This window comes from Eretmochelys imbricata, chromosome 2 (genome assembly GCF_965152235.1).
Source record: "Eretmochelys imbricata isolate rEreImb1 chromosome 2, rEreImb1.hap1, whole genome shotgun sequence".
Lineage (NCBI taxonomy): Eukaryota > Metazoa > Chordata > Testudines > Cheloniidae > Eretmochelys > Eretmochelys imbricata.
Window position 1 is genome coordinate 213621074 of NC_135573.1, and position 18483 is coordinate 213639556.

Sequence of the window (18483 nt, forward strand, 5' to 3'; positions counted from 1 at the left end):
ACTAAGGTGGTAAGAGAAACCTGATTAATTTAGAAAAGAGGAGGCCAACCAGCAAAGAATATCAAAGATGAATACATTCATTCTTAGTGTCCTAAAAGTTAATATAAAGGTTTGCTTTGTTAATTTGTCACAACAGACAATATTATACGCATGAGAACTCAATTAGTGGCAACATTATGATAAAGTTACAGCAAATCTGTGACCGGCATTTTCTAACCTTAATCCTTGAATCCCCACATTTGGGATTAAAGGAAATGAATTTAGAATTTTCCTGCTGAAAGTTCTTTTAATCAAGTATAAGTTATAGCATACATGTTTTATGGATATTAACTTACAATAAAAGTTTAATATCCAACATGTAGGTACATATTTTCCTAAGGAACCAAACAGTTATCTGAATTTGACTGTCAATTTCTCAGGAGGTTCTTCTGGTTTGTTTTCAAGGCGTATTCCTAGACAGGTGGATATTTTATTCCAATCCACAGAGGAAAATTCCATTATAGATCTCTTCATTGCTCTCACAAAAACAGCATCTTCAGGGTTCGCAAATGGAACTCTACAAAAATAACAAAACAAATGTAAATAACTGACATGATAAAAACAATTTTTCCTAACCACTTTGGAATTATTTTCTGGAAACAGTTATGTGGAAAGTAATGGTAGAGACAATTATTGATTAAACAGACTAGTCTATAACTACTTACGAAATTTTTTTGTACACTTCCTCTCTAAATCTTGAGATCAAAATGAGACAAAACAAAAGAGAATCAAAAAAGGCAGTGTCAGAGAAGTCCAAGTAAAAGAAACTTTGTTTTGATTAAACTAAATGCAATAAACTAATTAAAATGTATTTTCCTTAACTTTAAAAAATAAGTGAACTCAGTGCAAAAAGATATATTAATACAATATTAATTGCTCAGAGTTAACTTTCACAATATTGCCACATTTATACACAGGAATATGATTCTGTGCATATAGATCTGGTTACAATAGGATTTATAAGTGAATTTTATGATTTGTATGTAAGCAGGATCTGAATGAACTCCACTCTGACAGCTAGCTGGGGAGGGGTAGAGACGTCAGGAGCAATCTGTATTTACATGAACACACCTACTCTGCCAAGATATACAGCAGATAGAGCTGTGTTGCTCAAAGTGATCAACTTTGGCTGGTGTTGGGTTACAAATAACTTTAGTATTGAATTTAGTATTCACTAAAGGAGTGAAATGTTGTTATCAACATTGTCTTTATTGTATGAATAAAGGGGCTCAGAACTGTGCTTAACCTATTCCAAATGAGGGGGTCACCCTCAGCTGGAAGCCAGGGGCTCAAATGCTAGACCCCTATGAAAGTAAGTGAGAGTGGAGATGGGTGTCCCAGCCATGAGATGTAGACTTTCTGATCTGGTTTAACTTGTTCTTCCCTACAGATAGTGCTAAATAGGCTTAATTAGGAACCTTTTGTTATTTCAAATACTCAGTAAGAGCTGAAATCACTTGTGGTAGAGAAGTGTTTCTGCCCAGCCTGCTGAAAATCACTAAGAGAGTGATATACAGATGTCACAACAATGAGGCAGGTGGCAGCAGAAGGTAACTGATGGGCAGCCAGCAAAAGTGGCAAGCAGTCAGTGAGTTACCATGGCTGATGAGATGGCTAGGCGGCAAGAAACCGTGACTGGCAGGGCAAGTGCTCAGATGGCGGAGCAAGCAAGGTGCCTTCTTCCCCAGGTGGGAGGTGAACTCACACAGATGCAACTCTGAACCCTGGGTCCTCACTGACCAAGGACAACCACTGTGATTGGGGTATGGTGAGGAAGCAGACGGGGGCACAGTAAAGGAACTTTTGGTTGTGGAAAATCTTCTGCCCCACGCACTCTGGGGTGGGTGTCCTGCGCACAGTTTTATGTTTATGAATCCTCCTTGTGGCATTTTCCCTAATTAATGTCAGGTGACTTCTCTCCTTTCATTAAAAGTTTCTTTTCTAAACTCAGACTCTGTGCTTGCGAGTGGGGAAATATTGCCTCTCGGAGGTGCCCAGAGGTGGTGCGTAATTTTCCTAGGTTACTGAGTGGCGGTTTGAGCCAGTTCTGTGTTGTATTGTTGAAAAGGAACCCCTGTACCTGGTTGTTGCTGGCCTCACCTGGCAGAAGGGTTACATGTACATGTAAAATCTTAATCTTTACACTGCATTTATAGGCTCTTTTGCAGGTGTAAGTGATCACACACTTAGGCAAATGCAACTGATGTTTATTTCATTGTGAGTCTTCTGGATAATCAAGGTGCAAACTTCTGATTAGCAGATTTTGAATCCAAAAACTGAAACTCCATAAGCTCGTTTTGTGCCATGTCATACTTTAGTTGTACCATAGGAGATGTGAGCTGTAGACTCACAAAATCAGTGAGGAGAGTAGAGGCAGAAAGAAACTCGGCAGTACAGTCATTCTCATATAGAAGTGCTCAGGTGTTGGGCACGGTATAAAAACTGAATAGAAAAGAACTCTCTGCATAAAGGCATGTACACACATTAGCATGTGCCTAGCTTTAATTGTGTGAGGAGTTCCACTGACTTCAACAGGTCTATTCCAGTGCTTATAGTTAAGTACCTTGTGGAATCTGGGACCTGAGCACTAAAAGCAACAGAAAGTCTATGCAGCAAGCAGAGTGGTATTGAAACCAGCATAGAACTCTGTTTTCTTTATGATTTGCCTGATTGCATAGCGCCATACTCAAAGTGGATAGTTACGTATACTTAGGTTTTTAAAGGAAATGGGTAGCGAACTTATGTGCACTAACATGTGTACATGCTAATTTTAAAAATATATTTCTCAACAATGTCTATGTTTAAAACATAGCTACTCACACATGTTGCTCACTGATAGATTAAAACAAGCATGAACTGTTAAACTTGTAAAGTTTCCCCATAAAAATTGCATCTAAAAATGTCTGAGCATTAATAGCATCCTTTTCCCTACCACAACACTGAGAGAGAACTAAGTTTTATCTTTATTTCTATTATACATGAAAAATCCAACAAAATAAACCAACTGTGGGCTGCGAAATTTCATTCCACAGGGCAGCATGTTTTCCAGGAAAGTGCCTATTTAAGAATAGGGAGTTAGAAGGAAATTCTCTCACCCATTTTATAGCAGAACTACTCAGTTGCTCTAACACATTAATGTACAATATTTTTAGCACTTAGTCCCGGTGTGGGCAAACTATGGCCTGCAGGCCGCATCCGGGCCACCAGCCATTATAAGCTGGCCCTTGAGCTCCCACTGGGGAGTGGGGTCGGGGGCCACTCCACACAGCTCCCGGAAGCCGCGGCATGGCCCACCTCCAGCACTCCAGCCAGGGAGCAGGGTCGGGGGACGCTCCACGCAGCTCTCGGAAGCAGCAGCATGGCCCCCCTCTGGCCCCTATGCAGTCCAATGGCTCCCTCTGGCGCTCCAATGGGAGCTGCAGGGGTGGTGCCTGTGGATGGGGCAGCATGCAGAGACACCTGACCGCACCTCTGCATAGGAGCCAGAGAAGCAACATGCCACTGCTTCCGGGAGCCGCTTGAGGTAAGTGCTGCCCAAAGTCTTCACCCCTGAGCCTCTCAGAATGCTCCAACCCCCTGCCCCAGCCCTGATCCCCTTCCTGCCCTCCGAACCCCTCGATCCTAGCCTGGAGCACCCTCCTGCACCCCAAACCCCTCATCCCCAGCCCTACCCCACAGCCCACACCCCACAGCCGGAGCCCGTCCCCTCCGCACCGCATTCCCCAGCCCGGAGCCCCCTCCTGCACCCTGAACTCCTCATTTCTGGCCCCACCCCAGAGCCTGCACCCCCTCCCACACCCCAACCCCAATTTTGTGAGCATTCATGGCCTGCCATACAATTTCTATTCCCAGATGTGGCCCTCAAGCCAAAAAGCTTGCCCACCCCTGACTTTGTGTTTGATATTGCAAAATGAACTGCTTTTATCATACACCTCATTTCCTAATCAGCAATACTACTGAAAATGCATTCAAGATAGCAGCAGGTGGATTGTCTCATCACTGATGGACACAGTGGTTTATCCCACCACAAAAAAGAGCAGAATATTTTTTAAAAGTTTCTGCTTTTTTTTTTGTTTGTTTGTTTTGTAGGAGCAGTGAGGATTGAGTGAATACTTTTGATGTGCAAAAACAAAAATAGGCACAAACAAACTACTTACTTATTTATGTGATTTGCAACTTCATAACCTGTAACAACAAATTTATAATAAGTAGTTAATATTTCTACAGCACTTTGACCATTTAAGAACTACGGTTTGTTCTAGCTCCCATTGACTTGAATAGTGCAAGATCAATCCCCAGGAGTGCTAGCCATTACAACTAAATATTAGTAGTTAAATAAAAATATAGGCGATAGCTTCCTGGTTATTAAATGTTTTCTTCTGACTGTATATGTTGTGTCATTATTCACATTTTACTTCCCCCCCAAAAAATGCTGCCATACATTTTTTTCTTTAAAAGAAATGATAGCACCAACCCTCCAATAGCAAAGCAATGTGAACATATGATGAAGAAAAAGATACACTGTTCAAAGATATCCGTTTCTAACTTCCCAGGGGTCCTTATGAACTATGAGGGAAAAGATTAAAAATAACTCTTTCAACCTGCATTTTAGAAATTATTATTAAACTAGTAAAGCTTATAGTCATTGTTTTGCAGATGATTTAAATCTATGCAAAACATTACACTCAAAATCACTTGCAAATAACTTATTATCAAGTCCAAACTTTGCACTCTGAACTCCTGAAATGCGTTTATTAGAACCAACTGCATGATGTTCAGTCTACAATGAGAAAATGTGTAAGTATTTTTATATATAGTGGACACAGTATTGTAGATAGGGCATGAGAGTTTTTAGAGCAGGCTCAGGTGACATGACAGTAGAATCACCTGTGACCTTTCTCTACTACTAGAGAATCCACTGTTGGTAGCAGTGAAGCTGCAGCAGTGTAAAAAGTTGTTGTCATTTTGGTTATAATATAAACCCATTTTCAATGGCTCCTGAGTTCCATATTTTGCTGTTTAAGAAAGTCTGAGGCTGAGTGTAGGCTAACTTCAGTGGGACTAATTCACATGCTTAATGTTAAGCATGTGCTTTGCTACATCAGGGTCATACTGCATTGTTCAAGCAGATATTTTAACAACTCTTAACAAATTCCTCCATACAAAAAATGCGCCCCCAGCATTACAGTGGTCGAGCTTACTAATGTATATGCATAACAATGCTTCAGAGAGTCATCTCTGCTTACCGGACTGATTAAAGAAAGTTTTGACTATTTTTGCTCCATTAAATTCAGAGATATAAAAGAGAATTACCTGGATCATATTTCAGGGCTTGTCTATTGGGGGGGGAGGGGTTACTCTGTAGCTCTTTGGTGTGCATTAGGTAATGTGAAATACGCAAACCACACTAATATCATACACATGGAACAGTGTGCCCACTTTTAATGTGCATCATTTTGTGCACACGATGGTGGTTTGCTGAGTACTAAGGGCATGGTGTTCTTGGAGAGTATCCCATTATCCTTTGCTTTGTTGCTAAGCAATATGCATTCTGGGATTTTTCTTGCTATGCATTGTGGGATGCATAATGGATGCCAGGCAGGTTCAAATTTTTAAAAAAATCACAGGCTTCCTCTGTCTCTCTACCCCATATTTCTTTTCTGGGCGAGCTAGTGCCATTTTCAAATTGCTGTCAGCCAGCATGGACCCTGCAATCAGTGGCCCCCTCACGCTCATCCTCTGATGAGTTTTACTGATTGTCCTTGGTGGAGTGGGGACGAAAGCATGCAGCAGGCTCCAAACTTTTTCTGGGTATGGTGGTCATGTAGTTGTGGAAAATCCTGTCCAACTCTTCAAAAAATGGAGAGGTTTCATGTCTCCTGTTGGATATTTTCCTCTCATCCCTGGTTTTAATATAAGTCCTCCTGAGCTGTTTGCTCTTTATCTGGTACTGGTTGGCATATGATCATGAACCCTTGCAGACATCTGCTTAGCAATCTCCACAAAAAGATATAATTCCCTGTATAGACAAGATCACAGCTTGTCTAGAATGAGCAAATCGTTAATTAAATTCCAACTGCACACCCGAAGTGCATTCATTTACACCTGCCCCATCCCATGGAAGACAATGGGATTGCATATTTGTCACTGAACATAATTCAAAGCCACTACGGTTCATGACTGTACCTTAGGCCAGAATTTGGTTTGCAGGATCTTTACTAGTAAAGATGGTGTGCAAGACAAAAAGACCCCTCTAAATTTGACAATTTGAAAAAACGTCATACTTCTTTTAAATGGATCAAATTTCATCTGGACTCACACAGACCCAACAAAGATGACATGCTACGTTGCCATTTTTAGAAAATCACAATTAAGAGCACAACATTTTAAACTTCTACAAATAAAACAGGTAGGGAGAGATGTTAAGTATGTAAGTCTACTAAAAAAAACAAACTTTTGTGTGACTGATATTTCTAATAGGTGTATATATATTTGTAGTATATTTTAAGCAAAAGGCTCCAGACCTAGAGTTTTCTGTATTTAGATGCTATAGAAAAGGCTGATGCACCATCTGCAACACTATTTAAGAGAGAAACTCTTTTTCTTTGGAAGACTGAAAAGTTCTAAAATGTCAAATAAGCACCAGGGGCACCAAAACTCTAAACAACCGGATCTGTCTGTGACAGATATTCATGAGACAAGGTGGGTGAGGTAATATCTTTTAATGAATCAACTTCTGTCGGTGAGAGAGACAAACTGTGGTACTTACGCAACAGAAGTGGTCCAATAAAAAATATTACCTCACCCATCAAGTCTCGCTAATATCTTGTGACTGACATGACTAAACCAACACTGCATAGAGACATTCATGGTCAGTACACAGGTACAGTACCCTGGGAAAATTCATTTCCCTGTTAAATCTGTTCAGAACATGTGAGTAAAACCTTCAACACGAATGAGAATACATTTTGAAAAGATAATGAAATTCTATTTTGAGTAGCTGCCTTAAAGGCAATTCTGTTATTCCAGAGTTCAATTAAAACACATAGTGTAATATAAAAATTAGTAGAAAAGACACATTCACTGAATGTTGCTACAGTTTGTTTATTAAATAAAGAAGCAATCTGAGTTCATAAAGCATATCTATTTCATTATTAAGTTGGTGAAAATTATTATTTCTAATTCAAAATTACTTGGAAATATATGTTTTTCCCTAAATCATTATAAATACCTGGAGACAGCAGCAAACTTTTGGCGCATGGAATGCTTCTGGTAGATACTGTCTTAGCCACCAATGGCATATCTATTCTCTTTCCAAAACCTATAGATTGGAGAACACGGGACCTTTCATGGTTGTAAATATGTAAAGCTGATTCCCTTTCTTTTTGAGTAACTTCTGTTAAAAGACAAATAAAAACTGTTACCCTTTCTATACCAATGAATAATATCTAAGCTTAGCTGCTTGCTAGTATTCAGACAAAAACTATTTTCTCTACAGAATTATGACCAGATCCTCAGCTGGTGTAAATTTGTATAGCTCCACTTATTTCAATAAAGAGAGATACTGATTTATACTGCCTGAAGATTTTGTGTGAAATCCTGACCCACTGAAGTCAATACCAAACTCTCTTAATTTCACTGGATCCAGGATTTCACCCCTAGACTCTGTTTACATGGTGTTTAAATGCATTATACTAGAGAACTAAATGAAGTCTTAAATTGTAAGATTCATATCCATAATAAAACAGAATTCCAGTTCAAAGTCAATAATAATTCCCACCACTCAATTACAGAAAGTTGTAGGAGTACAATCAAAAGAAGTTTTTCAGCTTCATTTGTCCTTTTGTTTGAAGATCACTTGTAAATTTTAAACAAAGAGATTAAGATTGTAAATCAAAAGGAGAATTTTGACATTAAGAATATGCACCACCTGCTAATTTCAGCACTTTCAAACTGGGATAAATGGGAACTAAAGACTCAAAACAAGAAACTCTAGCAGAAGCAATTTGAATTCAGTAAAGTGTTTTAATATTGATGTCTAGGGGACCAATTAGAAAGGAACTGCAGTAATTACGCCTGGCGGTAACAAAAGTGTGACCAAGTACCTTGTGTAAATGAGGAAGACAAGAGTATATTTTAGTAATGTTTCATAGTAAAGACAGGAGTTCGTAATGTTAAAGAAATAGTTCTCAAATTGACAGTCAAGGGTAAAGTTTGGTAAAAAATACTGCCTAACTTCTTAATTCAGGAATGATCATTGTACTGTGGTTGTACTTAAAGGAAGATTAAGTCCATGAATTTAACAAGATTATCTCTGGACTTTGTAAATATCAATATAGTTTCCCTAGATTAAATTATAGCCAGTTCTCCTCTTTCCAGCAATGGTCCTCATTGCAACAGTAAGAGAAGTACTATCCTGAATACTGAAAAAGTTATTCTGAACAATGCCAAATGTACACTGATAAGGCCTTAACTGGAGTTGTCAAGGTTCCTCCCCCACTCTGAACTCTAGGGTACAGATGTGGGGACCTGCATGAAAACCTCCTAAGCTTACTTTTACCAGCTTAGGTTAAAACTTCCCCAAGGTACAAATTAATTTTATCCTTTGCCCTTGGAATATCCACTGCCACCACCAAACTCTAACTGGGTTTACTGGGAAACGCAGTTTGGACACATCTTTCCCCCCAAAATCCTCCCAACCCTTGCACCCCACTTCCTGGGAAAGGTTTGGTAAAAATCCTCACCAATTTGCATAGGTGACCACAGACCCAAACCCTTGCATCTGAGAACAATGAAAAAGCATTCAGTTTTCTTACAAGAAGACTTTTAATAGAAATAGAAGTAGATACAAGTAAAGGAATCACCCCTGTAAAATCAGGATGGTAGGTACCTTACAGTGTAGTTAGATTCAAAACATAGAGAATCCCTCTAGGCAAAACCTTAAGTTACAAAAAAGACACACAGACAGAAATAGTCATTCTATTCAGCACAATTCTTTTCTCAGCCATTTAAAGAAATCATAATCTAACGCATACCGAGCTAGATTACTTACTAAAGTTCTAAGACTCCATTCCTGGTCTATCCCCAGCAAAAGCAGCATATAGACAGACACACAGACCCTTTGTTTCTCTCCCTCCTCCCAGCTTTTGAAAGTATCTTGTCTCCTCATTGGTCATTTTGGTCAGGTGCAAGCGAGGTTACCTTTAGCTTCTTAACCCTTTACAGGTGAGAGGATTTTTCCTCTGGCCAGGAGGGATTTTAAAGGGGTTTACCCTTCCCTTTATATTTATGACAGGAGTACTGTCTCCAGTTCTGGGCACCACACTTCAGGAAAGATGTAGACAAACTGGAGAAAGTCCAGAGGAGAGCAACAAAAATGATTAAAGGTCTAGAAAACATGACTTATAAGATTGAAAAAACTGGTTTTTTTAGTCTGGAGAAGAGACGATTGAGGGGGACATGATAATAGTCTTCAAGTACATAAAAGGTTGTTATAACGAGAGGGTGATAAATTGTTTTCCTTAGCCACTGAGGAAAGGACAAGAACCAATGGTCTCAAATTGAAGCAAGGGAGATTTAGGTTAGACACCAGGAAAAACTTCCTAACTGTCAGGGTAGTTAAGCACTGGAACAAATTACCTGGGGAGGCTGTGGAATCTCCCTTATTGGAAGTTTTTAAGAACAGGTTAGACAAACACTTGTCAGGGATGGTCTAGATAATAATTAGTCCTGCCTCAGTGCAGGGGACTGGACTAGAAGATCTATTGAGATTCCTTCCAGTACTACATTTCTATGATTTCTACATTCAGAAATCGGCTTGAGGTCCACCAACAAACCTGTATCTGTATAACAGGGAAGTGCACATGCAAATTGTAATGTGGGCCTAATCTTGCAAACCATTATTTGTGAGGACAATCCTTCTCAAGTAGAACCAGCAAAGTCAAAAGAACTGTTTTATTTTTAATATTTAGATTGTGGTGCAGCCAAAACTCTGTGCTCTGCTTCTCAAACACTGAGGAAGAGTCCGTTTCTGTCTGGAAGAAAGTACACTGACAATGCAAAGGGGGAAAGTGATGTATCGTACAGACAAAATGATTATAGTGATGATAGATGAGTCTTATTAGTTACACAGTTATAATGTAGATTTTTAAAGTTAAACAAACTAAATTCCTCTCATCCCACCGGAATTAAACTCACTCATTCTCCCTTTCAGTAATTCCTAGCTTCAATCCTATGGGTGAAATTTTGTGTTGTAGAAGAGGCACAGTAAAGAACTGATAGCTGAGGAGGATGAGGGGGGAGGTCAAAGATGGCTTTAAGTCACTTTACATCCTCCTGATTCTGAGCTACTCCAGGCCTGTAGTGGCCCCCAGCATAATTTAGACAAGTCCTGGGGTGTTGTCCAAATTATGTCAGCCTCCCCGAACGGGCTTTGGGTAGCAGCACTGCCCAGAATCTCCACAACACTGTGTGCTATGGCCCTTCCCACCACTCGACCCCTCCCATCTCAGTCACACCCCATCACTAGGACTGGTGAGAGGGTACTGAGCCTCAGGTCTTGGACCAGAAGAATTCTCCCCTGGCCAGATCTGGGGCTTCAAGAGCCCCTTTATAGCACTCCAGCCCTATCACCCAGCATAAAGGGACTGGAGCAGGGGTGAGAATCTTACCCATTGTCTCCAACATTCCTCCTCCTAATGTTCAACCCCCTTCCTCCACATCATTGAACAGTTCACTCAGATGACAAAAAAGTCATGTAGGTAAATACACAACTTAGGCATTTATTGAAGAAGTTGATCTTTAGGATCTATTTCTTCTGTTGCATCTACAAGAAACGAGCTGATCGAGTCATTAACTTATGTATTTGATTTACTTCTTCTGTTTATTCTCAAGAGTAATGGTGGCAAGATAGACCCCTACTTGCCCAGGTTTCACCTTGAGGGATTGCTGGGAGAGATGTATGGATAATAGTTTTATTTGTAGTGGGCTTAGCCAGTTTTATGTGGATAAGATCAATTAAGAAATGTGCATGCATTTATTTAAAATCTACAAAGGTGTGCAGACCTCTGGGTGAGCACAAACTGAAATAAACTGGCCATTGTACATGCAGTTACCCAATTTGCAAACATGAAGATAGGTGCATATTTCTGAATTACTGACATTAACTTCTCTTAAATTTGGTCCACAGAATTTTATGTAAGACAAATGAGATTTCAGAGTGGAGACATACACATTCTAAATAGCAAAGAAGCCAAACCTTTTAGTCAGTTTCAACATGAAAGGTCTGATATCAAGCAGAGAATTGTTTAGTTCACAAACTCTACCTCCGTGCAAAATCTCACAATTAATTGGATTAAATTCACTATACATTTTGGTATATAAGCAAGAAGGAGAAGGAGGAGAGAAGGAAGAAGGAGAACAGCCACAGGAAGAATTCACCTACTTTTCTAAATGGGCTAGAGTCATAAGTGACTGTCAATGCACTGTGAAAAGAGGAAAGGAGTCCTTACTCTTCCTGTCGAGGAGTTGTACTGAGGGAAGGAAGTATGTCACATAAAGACGGTACCCCGGATCTTGTGACAGAGGGTTGTGAAATAGATCTGCAAATGTTTCAGGGAGGAAGAAAAAATATAAAAATTAACAAGCCTGGGAAAATAATCACCATTTGGCAAAGTTATTGCAGAAAATACAATTAAATACACCCAAATTGTTTTTATACTATGAGCCAAGCCCTGCAGTCTTTAGTCAAACAAATTCCCTTGCCTTAATAAGGACTGCAAGATTTGACCCATTATGAAATGTTTAATGAAAATAAATGAATTAATGTGCTGAGCCTTTGAAGTTCCTGCTTAATCTTCTATGATTAACTAAGAGATCTTTGATACGCTGACAAATCCATAAAGTTTTTGCCTTTGATTTTCTTATGTACTATAAGATAAGTATAAGTACATAGCAGTTTTACCATATACTTGGAATATAAAATATGAATGACAGTTTTCTGACTTGTGAATATATCTAGTTGAAAATGCCTTAGACAACTACAAATACATATCAAACAATGGGTGAAGCATACAAATTTCAAAAGTGCTTAAGTCATATAGGACCCTAGGTCTTGTGCTCCTAAATCATTTACGTCCTTTTCAAAATTTGGCTCAATCACTCAATCAGAGTTCATAATATTTATTATGTGAACAAACAAGCCCTTTTAATGGAGGTATTTATTTTTCTTTGAAAGACATATATATCAACCCAATATTGCCATTTTGCCAGGAGTGGACACACAAAGTCTTCCTAGATCAAATGCAAAATCATTTGGGTTCATGGGAATGATGTCACAGGACACACTAAAATTCAGTGGGTACAAAATGGAGACCAGCTCATTCCCTGGTTGACTGGCAGGCAGGAAGATATGGTTTATAAAATGGGTTGTGCAGCAAACCTATTTCTTTTCTTTACATGACAGCTGTGTCTGGCAGCCATGTAGAAGAGAAGGTGCTATCTGGCCAGAGATAACTACTGTGATGTACAATATTTCAAAAGGAAAGGATAGGAGTTAAATAGTGGAGCAGGACCCACCCTGCATGGTGATTAGAGGTGAAAGAGAAATCCTCCAAACCCGTTAGTTTCACCGCCATCAGAGGGCCTAAAAGCCACGCTGGAATTTTCCTCCCTCTCTTAGGACCTGTGTGGCAGATACTCAGCTACTCTTGGGGTATCTACACTGCTGACTGTATACATGGCCAGGCACGCAGTTGTATCCAAACTACCCTATTATTCATCCAGAAACCCCTGAAGTGCGTGTCTCAGGGCAAGTGGATGCCGAGCTAGCTAGCTCACCTGAGGAGGTGTGGATAGGTGCTCGGGTGAGCGGATACATGCCCGGATGAGCAGTGGCCCAGCTCACTTAGCACTGTGGATGTGGTGAAGAAGTGGGTACAAGATCTCAAGTTTCAAGAGCCCTCCACTCCAACAATTCACAGTACACATATCTTCCTGCTCCTCAGTCTATAAAGTTCTCACTCCCCCTGCATACAACAGAAGTAGCATGCTGCAGTGTCCAAAGCTTACTAGCATTCTATTTCAGTGTCCACAGTTCAGTATCACAGATGAAAATGGCAATAGCTCAGTGATTGCCTGTAAGCAAGGAACACTCTCCTGACCCTTCTGCCTATGCTCAGTATGGCGTTTGTAAACCCCATTACACCCTGTCCCTTTTTTTTACTTTTCTTTTTTTCATACACAACAATGTAGGAAAACTGTCAGTACAGTAAGTTCACGAAGGCATTCAGTATTGTATTCACTCACCTTACTGTATTGCATTGTAATGCACGATAAATAGGTACATTGTAATGTAATCACATATGCATTTACTTTTCACCACAAGGTTGTGTACAGAAATGAACAAGCAATTGAGTACACTACAGAATCCCATCATTTCCCTGATGCACATCATAAAATAACATCAAGGACAGAATGGCAAGTTCTGCTACGATTTCTCAATTGATTCCCCATTCTGTCATTGATCTTACTGCATTTGTGATTTCTGGAAAAATGCAATATTTAATTTACATTTGTACCTTTCAGAATTAAGGTCATTTAACTGCCTGTTGTGTAGGGAAAATTCAATCCATAATTTATGGAAGATGAATGTATTAAAAAATCTGAGACAAGGTGGGTGAGATAATATCCTTCATTGGACCAACTTCTGTTGGTAACAGAGAGACAAGCTTTTGAGCTTACACAGCTCTTCAGGTTTGGGAAACTTACTCAGGATAGGTCTGAACTTAAAACAATACCGCTTTACCAGTGGTTCAGTGAAGACACCACTACGCTAATGGAAGAGCTTCTCCTATTGGAGGAGTTAATCCATGTCCAGAACAGACAGTAGCTATCTCAGCAGGAGAAGTCCTCCCATCGACAGAGCACTGTCTACACCAGGAACTAGGTCCGTATAACTGCACTGCTTAGGGGTGTGGATTTTTCACACCCCTGAGTGACATAGTTATACTGATATAAGTTTATAGTGTAGACCTGGACTCAGAGTGTCAAAACTAAATACAAGATGGAACAGATTGTTTAGCATAAGCAGTTAACACATATTTCAAGGGACCATTCAAGGTGAAATGACCCATTAACACCTCACCATTCTTAGGGAGGAAAGGGGGAAAGCCAAGACAAACAAGTTTGTTTACATTTACAGGAGATAATGATGCCCGCTTCTTATTTACAATGTCACCTGAAAGTGAGAACAGGTGTAACCCATGGCACTTTTGTAGCCAGCATTGCAAGGTATTTACATGCCAGATATGCTAAACATTCATATGCCCTTTCATGCTTTGACCATCATACCGGAGGACATGATTCCATGCTGAGGACGCTCGTTAAAAAAAAATGTGTTAATTAAATTTGTGACTGAACTTCTTGGGGGAGAATTGTAAATCCCCTGTTCTATTTTACCTGCATTCTACCACATATTTCATGTTATAGCAGTCTCGAATGATGACCCAGCACATGTCGTTGATTTTAAGGACACTTTCACTGGAGATCTGACAAAATGCAAAGACGATACCAATGTGAGATTTCTAAAGATAGCTACAGCTCTTGACTCAAGGTTTAAGAATCTGAAGTGCCTTCCAAAATTTGAGAGGGACAAGGTGTGGAGCTTGCTTTCAGAAGTCTTAAAAGAGCAACACTCCGATGCAGAAACTACAGAACCTGAACCACCAAAAAGGAAAATCAGCCTTCTGCTGGTGGCATCTGACTAAGAAAATGAAAATGAACATGCATCAGTCCACACTCCTTTGGATTGTTATCGAGCAGAACCCATCATCAGCATGGACGCATGTCCCCTGGAATGGTGGTTGAAGCATGAAGGGACATATGAATCTTTAGTGCATCTGGCCTGTATATATTTTGCAACGCCAGCTACAACAGTGCCATGCGAATGCCTGTTCTCACTTTCAGGCGACATTGTTAACAAGAAGCGGGCGGTATTATCTTCTGGAAATGTAAACAAGCTTGTTTGTCTGAGCGATTGGCTGAACAAGAAATAGGACTGAGAGGACTTGCAGGCTCTAAAATTTTACATTTTTTTATTTTTGAATGCAGGTTTTTTGATATAATTCTACATTTGTAAGTTCAACTTTCATGATAAAGAGACTGCATTACAGTACTTGTATTAGGTGAATTGAAAAATACTATTTCTTTTGTTTTTATACAGTTAAAATTACTTGTAATCAAAAATAAATATAAAGTGAGTACTGTACACTTTGTATTCTGTGTTGTAATTGAAATCAATATATTTGAAAATGTAGAAAACACCCAAAAATATTTAAATAAATGGTATTATGTTGTTGTTTAACAATGCGATTAATCGCGATTCATTTTTTTAATCGCTTGACAGCCCTAGTGGAAACCCAATCCATCACAGTCCCTTCCAGCCTCAACCATAATAAAACCTGTAACAATGGGTTTCATACAGATGTGCAATGTCATAAGCACAAACACAGCAAAACTCCCAGCCAGATAAAATCAAAACACGTAAAATGCACTTGTGGTCTGTACCTAGTGTGACAGGGTCAGGCCAGATGGCCACAGGAGAGTGATAGAAAGCAGATATATTAGCCCCAGGTTAAGTAGGTCCTTCTCCCTGGGTAAGGTAACAGGGAAGGTTCCAGAACAATCAGGAACTTTCTGGAAACAATTAAGGCAGACAGGCTAATAAGAACACCTGCAGCCAATCAAGAAGCTGCTAGAATCAATCAAGGCAGGCTACTCCGGGCACCTGGGTTTAAAAAGGAGCTCACTTCAGTTTGTGGTGCGCCTGTGAGGATCTGGGAGCAAGAAGCTGAGAATGAGAAGGTGTACTACTGGAAGACTGAGAAGTACTAGCACTATCAGACATCAGGAGGGAGGTCCTGTGGTGAGAATAAAGAAGGTGTTGGGAGGAGGCCATGGGGAAGTAGCCCAGGGAGTTGTAGCTGTCACGCAGCTGTTACAGGAGCCACTGTAGACAGCTGCAAACCACAGGGCCCTGGGCTGGAATCCCTCCATCCCCCCAACTCCCTGCTTGATACTGGAGGAGTTGAACTGGACTGTGGGTTCCACCAGAGGAGAAGGTCTCTGGCCTGTTCCCTGATCCACTGGGTGGATCAGCAGAGACTGCGGGGATTGTTCTTCTTCCTTTCCCTATGCTGGCCAGTGATGAGGCTAACTGAGTGAACGGCAGATCTGAGCCACAAAAGTGGCCAAACTGAGGGCTGCCGTGAACCTCTGAGGCGAGAAAATCCACCAATAAGCGCAGGACCCACCAAGGCAGAGGAGGAACTAGGTTGGCATGTAACATCATGCAAAGTTAAATTAGTTTTACAGAAAGGTGGCCCACAGCAGCAGCACAAGTGAGATGCCATCTTCTGTCTGGCATCCGGATTTGTAGGCAACTCCAACTAGCCTTGAGCCTACCAAATGCTGCAGCTGCTGAACTTGAACTTGAATTCCTTTTTTTCAGGGCCACTGACATCAGGGTATGGTTTCATCAGCCATAGCAGGAGTGGATATGCAAAATAATAGTTGGCACAGATACCCCGTTCATAACATTTCCGGGTCCCTGCTTTCCCCTTCAGGTACAAGCCAGATCTCCACAGCCTAACGTTATTAAAGTTTCCTGAACTTTCCATGTTTGTGTTGAAGAACTTGCCTCTGTGGTCCACCAAGCCTTGCATAAGAGTGGAATATTATCCTCTGCAATTCCCATACTCATTTGCCCCTTCTGGTGGGTGAACTATGAGCACGAGTGCCATTGATGGCCCCAGCACAGAATGGGAACTCCATCCTCTGAAAACTAGCTATTATTTCAGGCATGTTTCTTATGCCAGCCACCAGAGGTAAAAGACAATGTTAATGGCCTCACAAACCTCAACTACCATGAACCCAACAGTTAAGTTTCCAATTCCAAAGTGATTTGCTAGAGACCTGTAGCTGCCCCGACAATCATGACATACTTTTGTATCACTATGGTTCCCTCAATTGAGTGTTCTGGTGCTGGAAGGTTGGTGCAAGTGCCTCACATAGCTCTATGAAGGTCTGTTTCCTCATGCAGAAGACCTGGCGCCACTGCTGGTTGTCCCAAGTCTGCAAAACGATGTGATCCAATCACACCATGTGAGTTCTCCTATACCAGAAGTGACAATAAACCAAAGGATATTCCATGGCACTAGCAGCTTTCATCATATCTGTCCAGCCTGTCACAAATGAACTGCCCTCATTCCTCATGGCCTGCTGTTTTCAGTGACTCAGAAAATGCTGTCAAAAGGCTATTCAGTGTCTTGGTGAGTGCCTATCTCACTACATAAACATTTTTCTTGCAATAAGGAGCAAGAGTAGGACCAGCTCATCCAATGGATCCATGACTTCCATCCAGTTCTTCAAGGATAAAAGTGAGGGGCCACATAATCTGGAAGTGCCATCGGTACATATGTGAAGTCGGGGAAAACTGTTTTCTGTGAAGGGGTCCAGGAAAATACTATATTCCAGTCCAAAAACACACCACAAATCAGTTCTTAGAGTGCCTCTGTATGTCACAAAGAACCCTGGGATATGAACCCTGAAATGATAGTGCTAAACTCCTGTACCTAGAGCAGCAGTATGAATGCAGGTACATACTGTTGTACAACGTCCAGCACAACAAATGTGGACTCTCGGAGCAGAGATGCCTGGCTCACGCCTGCATGAATAAAATCCAGCACTGAGGTATGCACATCCTGTAGACCAGGGGTCAGCAACCTTTCAGAAGTGGTGTGCTGAGTCTTCATTTATTCACCCTAATTTAAGGTTTCACGTGCCAGTAATACATTTTAACGATTTTAGAAGGTATCTTTCTATAAGTCTAGAATATATAACTAAACTATTGTTGTACGTAAAGTAAATAAGGTTTTCAAAATGTTTAAGAAGCTTCGTTTAAAATTAAATTAAAATGCAGATCTTATCAGTTTAGTGTGATCCTTGCCCTTGCTTTTCCTTTCTGAGTTTTCCAATGTCTGGCTTGTATTTGAATACTTTAAACTGCACACAGGCTTCTGAGTGCTCAGTTGTTAACTGGCTCTGAAAGGGACAGAGGACAGATTTCATGTCTGAAAATACCTGTTCACACAGGTATGTGGATCCAAATGCTGAAAGCATTGCAAACGCAATTTTCTTCAAACAGTTAATTTTCACTGGAACGGACATCCAGCAGGTCAGAAAAGAGGCCCCATGATCTCTCTCGGTAGCTTCAAGTGCACTCTGCAGATCTCCAAACTTTGATGCCCACAATTCTGAGCTTTTTAACTGAATGAGCTGCATTTCGAAATCTTCAACACCCATCCACTGAAATACAGACAAATCCAAGCCGCTTTTGTTGAACTTTTCAGGTTTAATTAGAAAAGAAAGCATTGGGCCAAATCGCTG

At 40.5% G+C, this 18483-nt stretch overlaps 1 protein-coding gene across 1 annotated transcript in view; it reads right to left on the bottom strand.

Moving 5' to 3' along the window:
* Window positions 1–390: 390 nt before the first annotated feature.
* Window positions 391–18483, bottom strand: part of LRRC72 (leucine rich repeat containing 72) — a 48642-nt gene continuing 30549 nt past the window's right edge. The window contains exons 6-9 of the mRNA XM_077809364.1: window positions 11550–11639; window positions 7271–7435; window positions 4197–4224; window positions 391–556 (exon numbers count right to left, since the gene is read on the bottom strand). Of these exons, the coding sequence (XP_077665490.1) occupies window positions 391–556; window positions 4197–4224; window positions 7271–7435; window positions 11550–11639 (449 nt within the window). The remainder of the gene's footprint in view (window positions 557–4196; window positions 4225–7270; window positions 7436–11549; window positions 11640–18483) is intronic.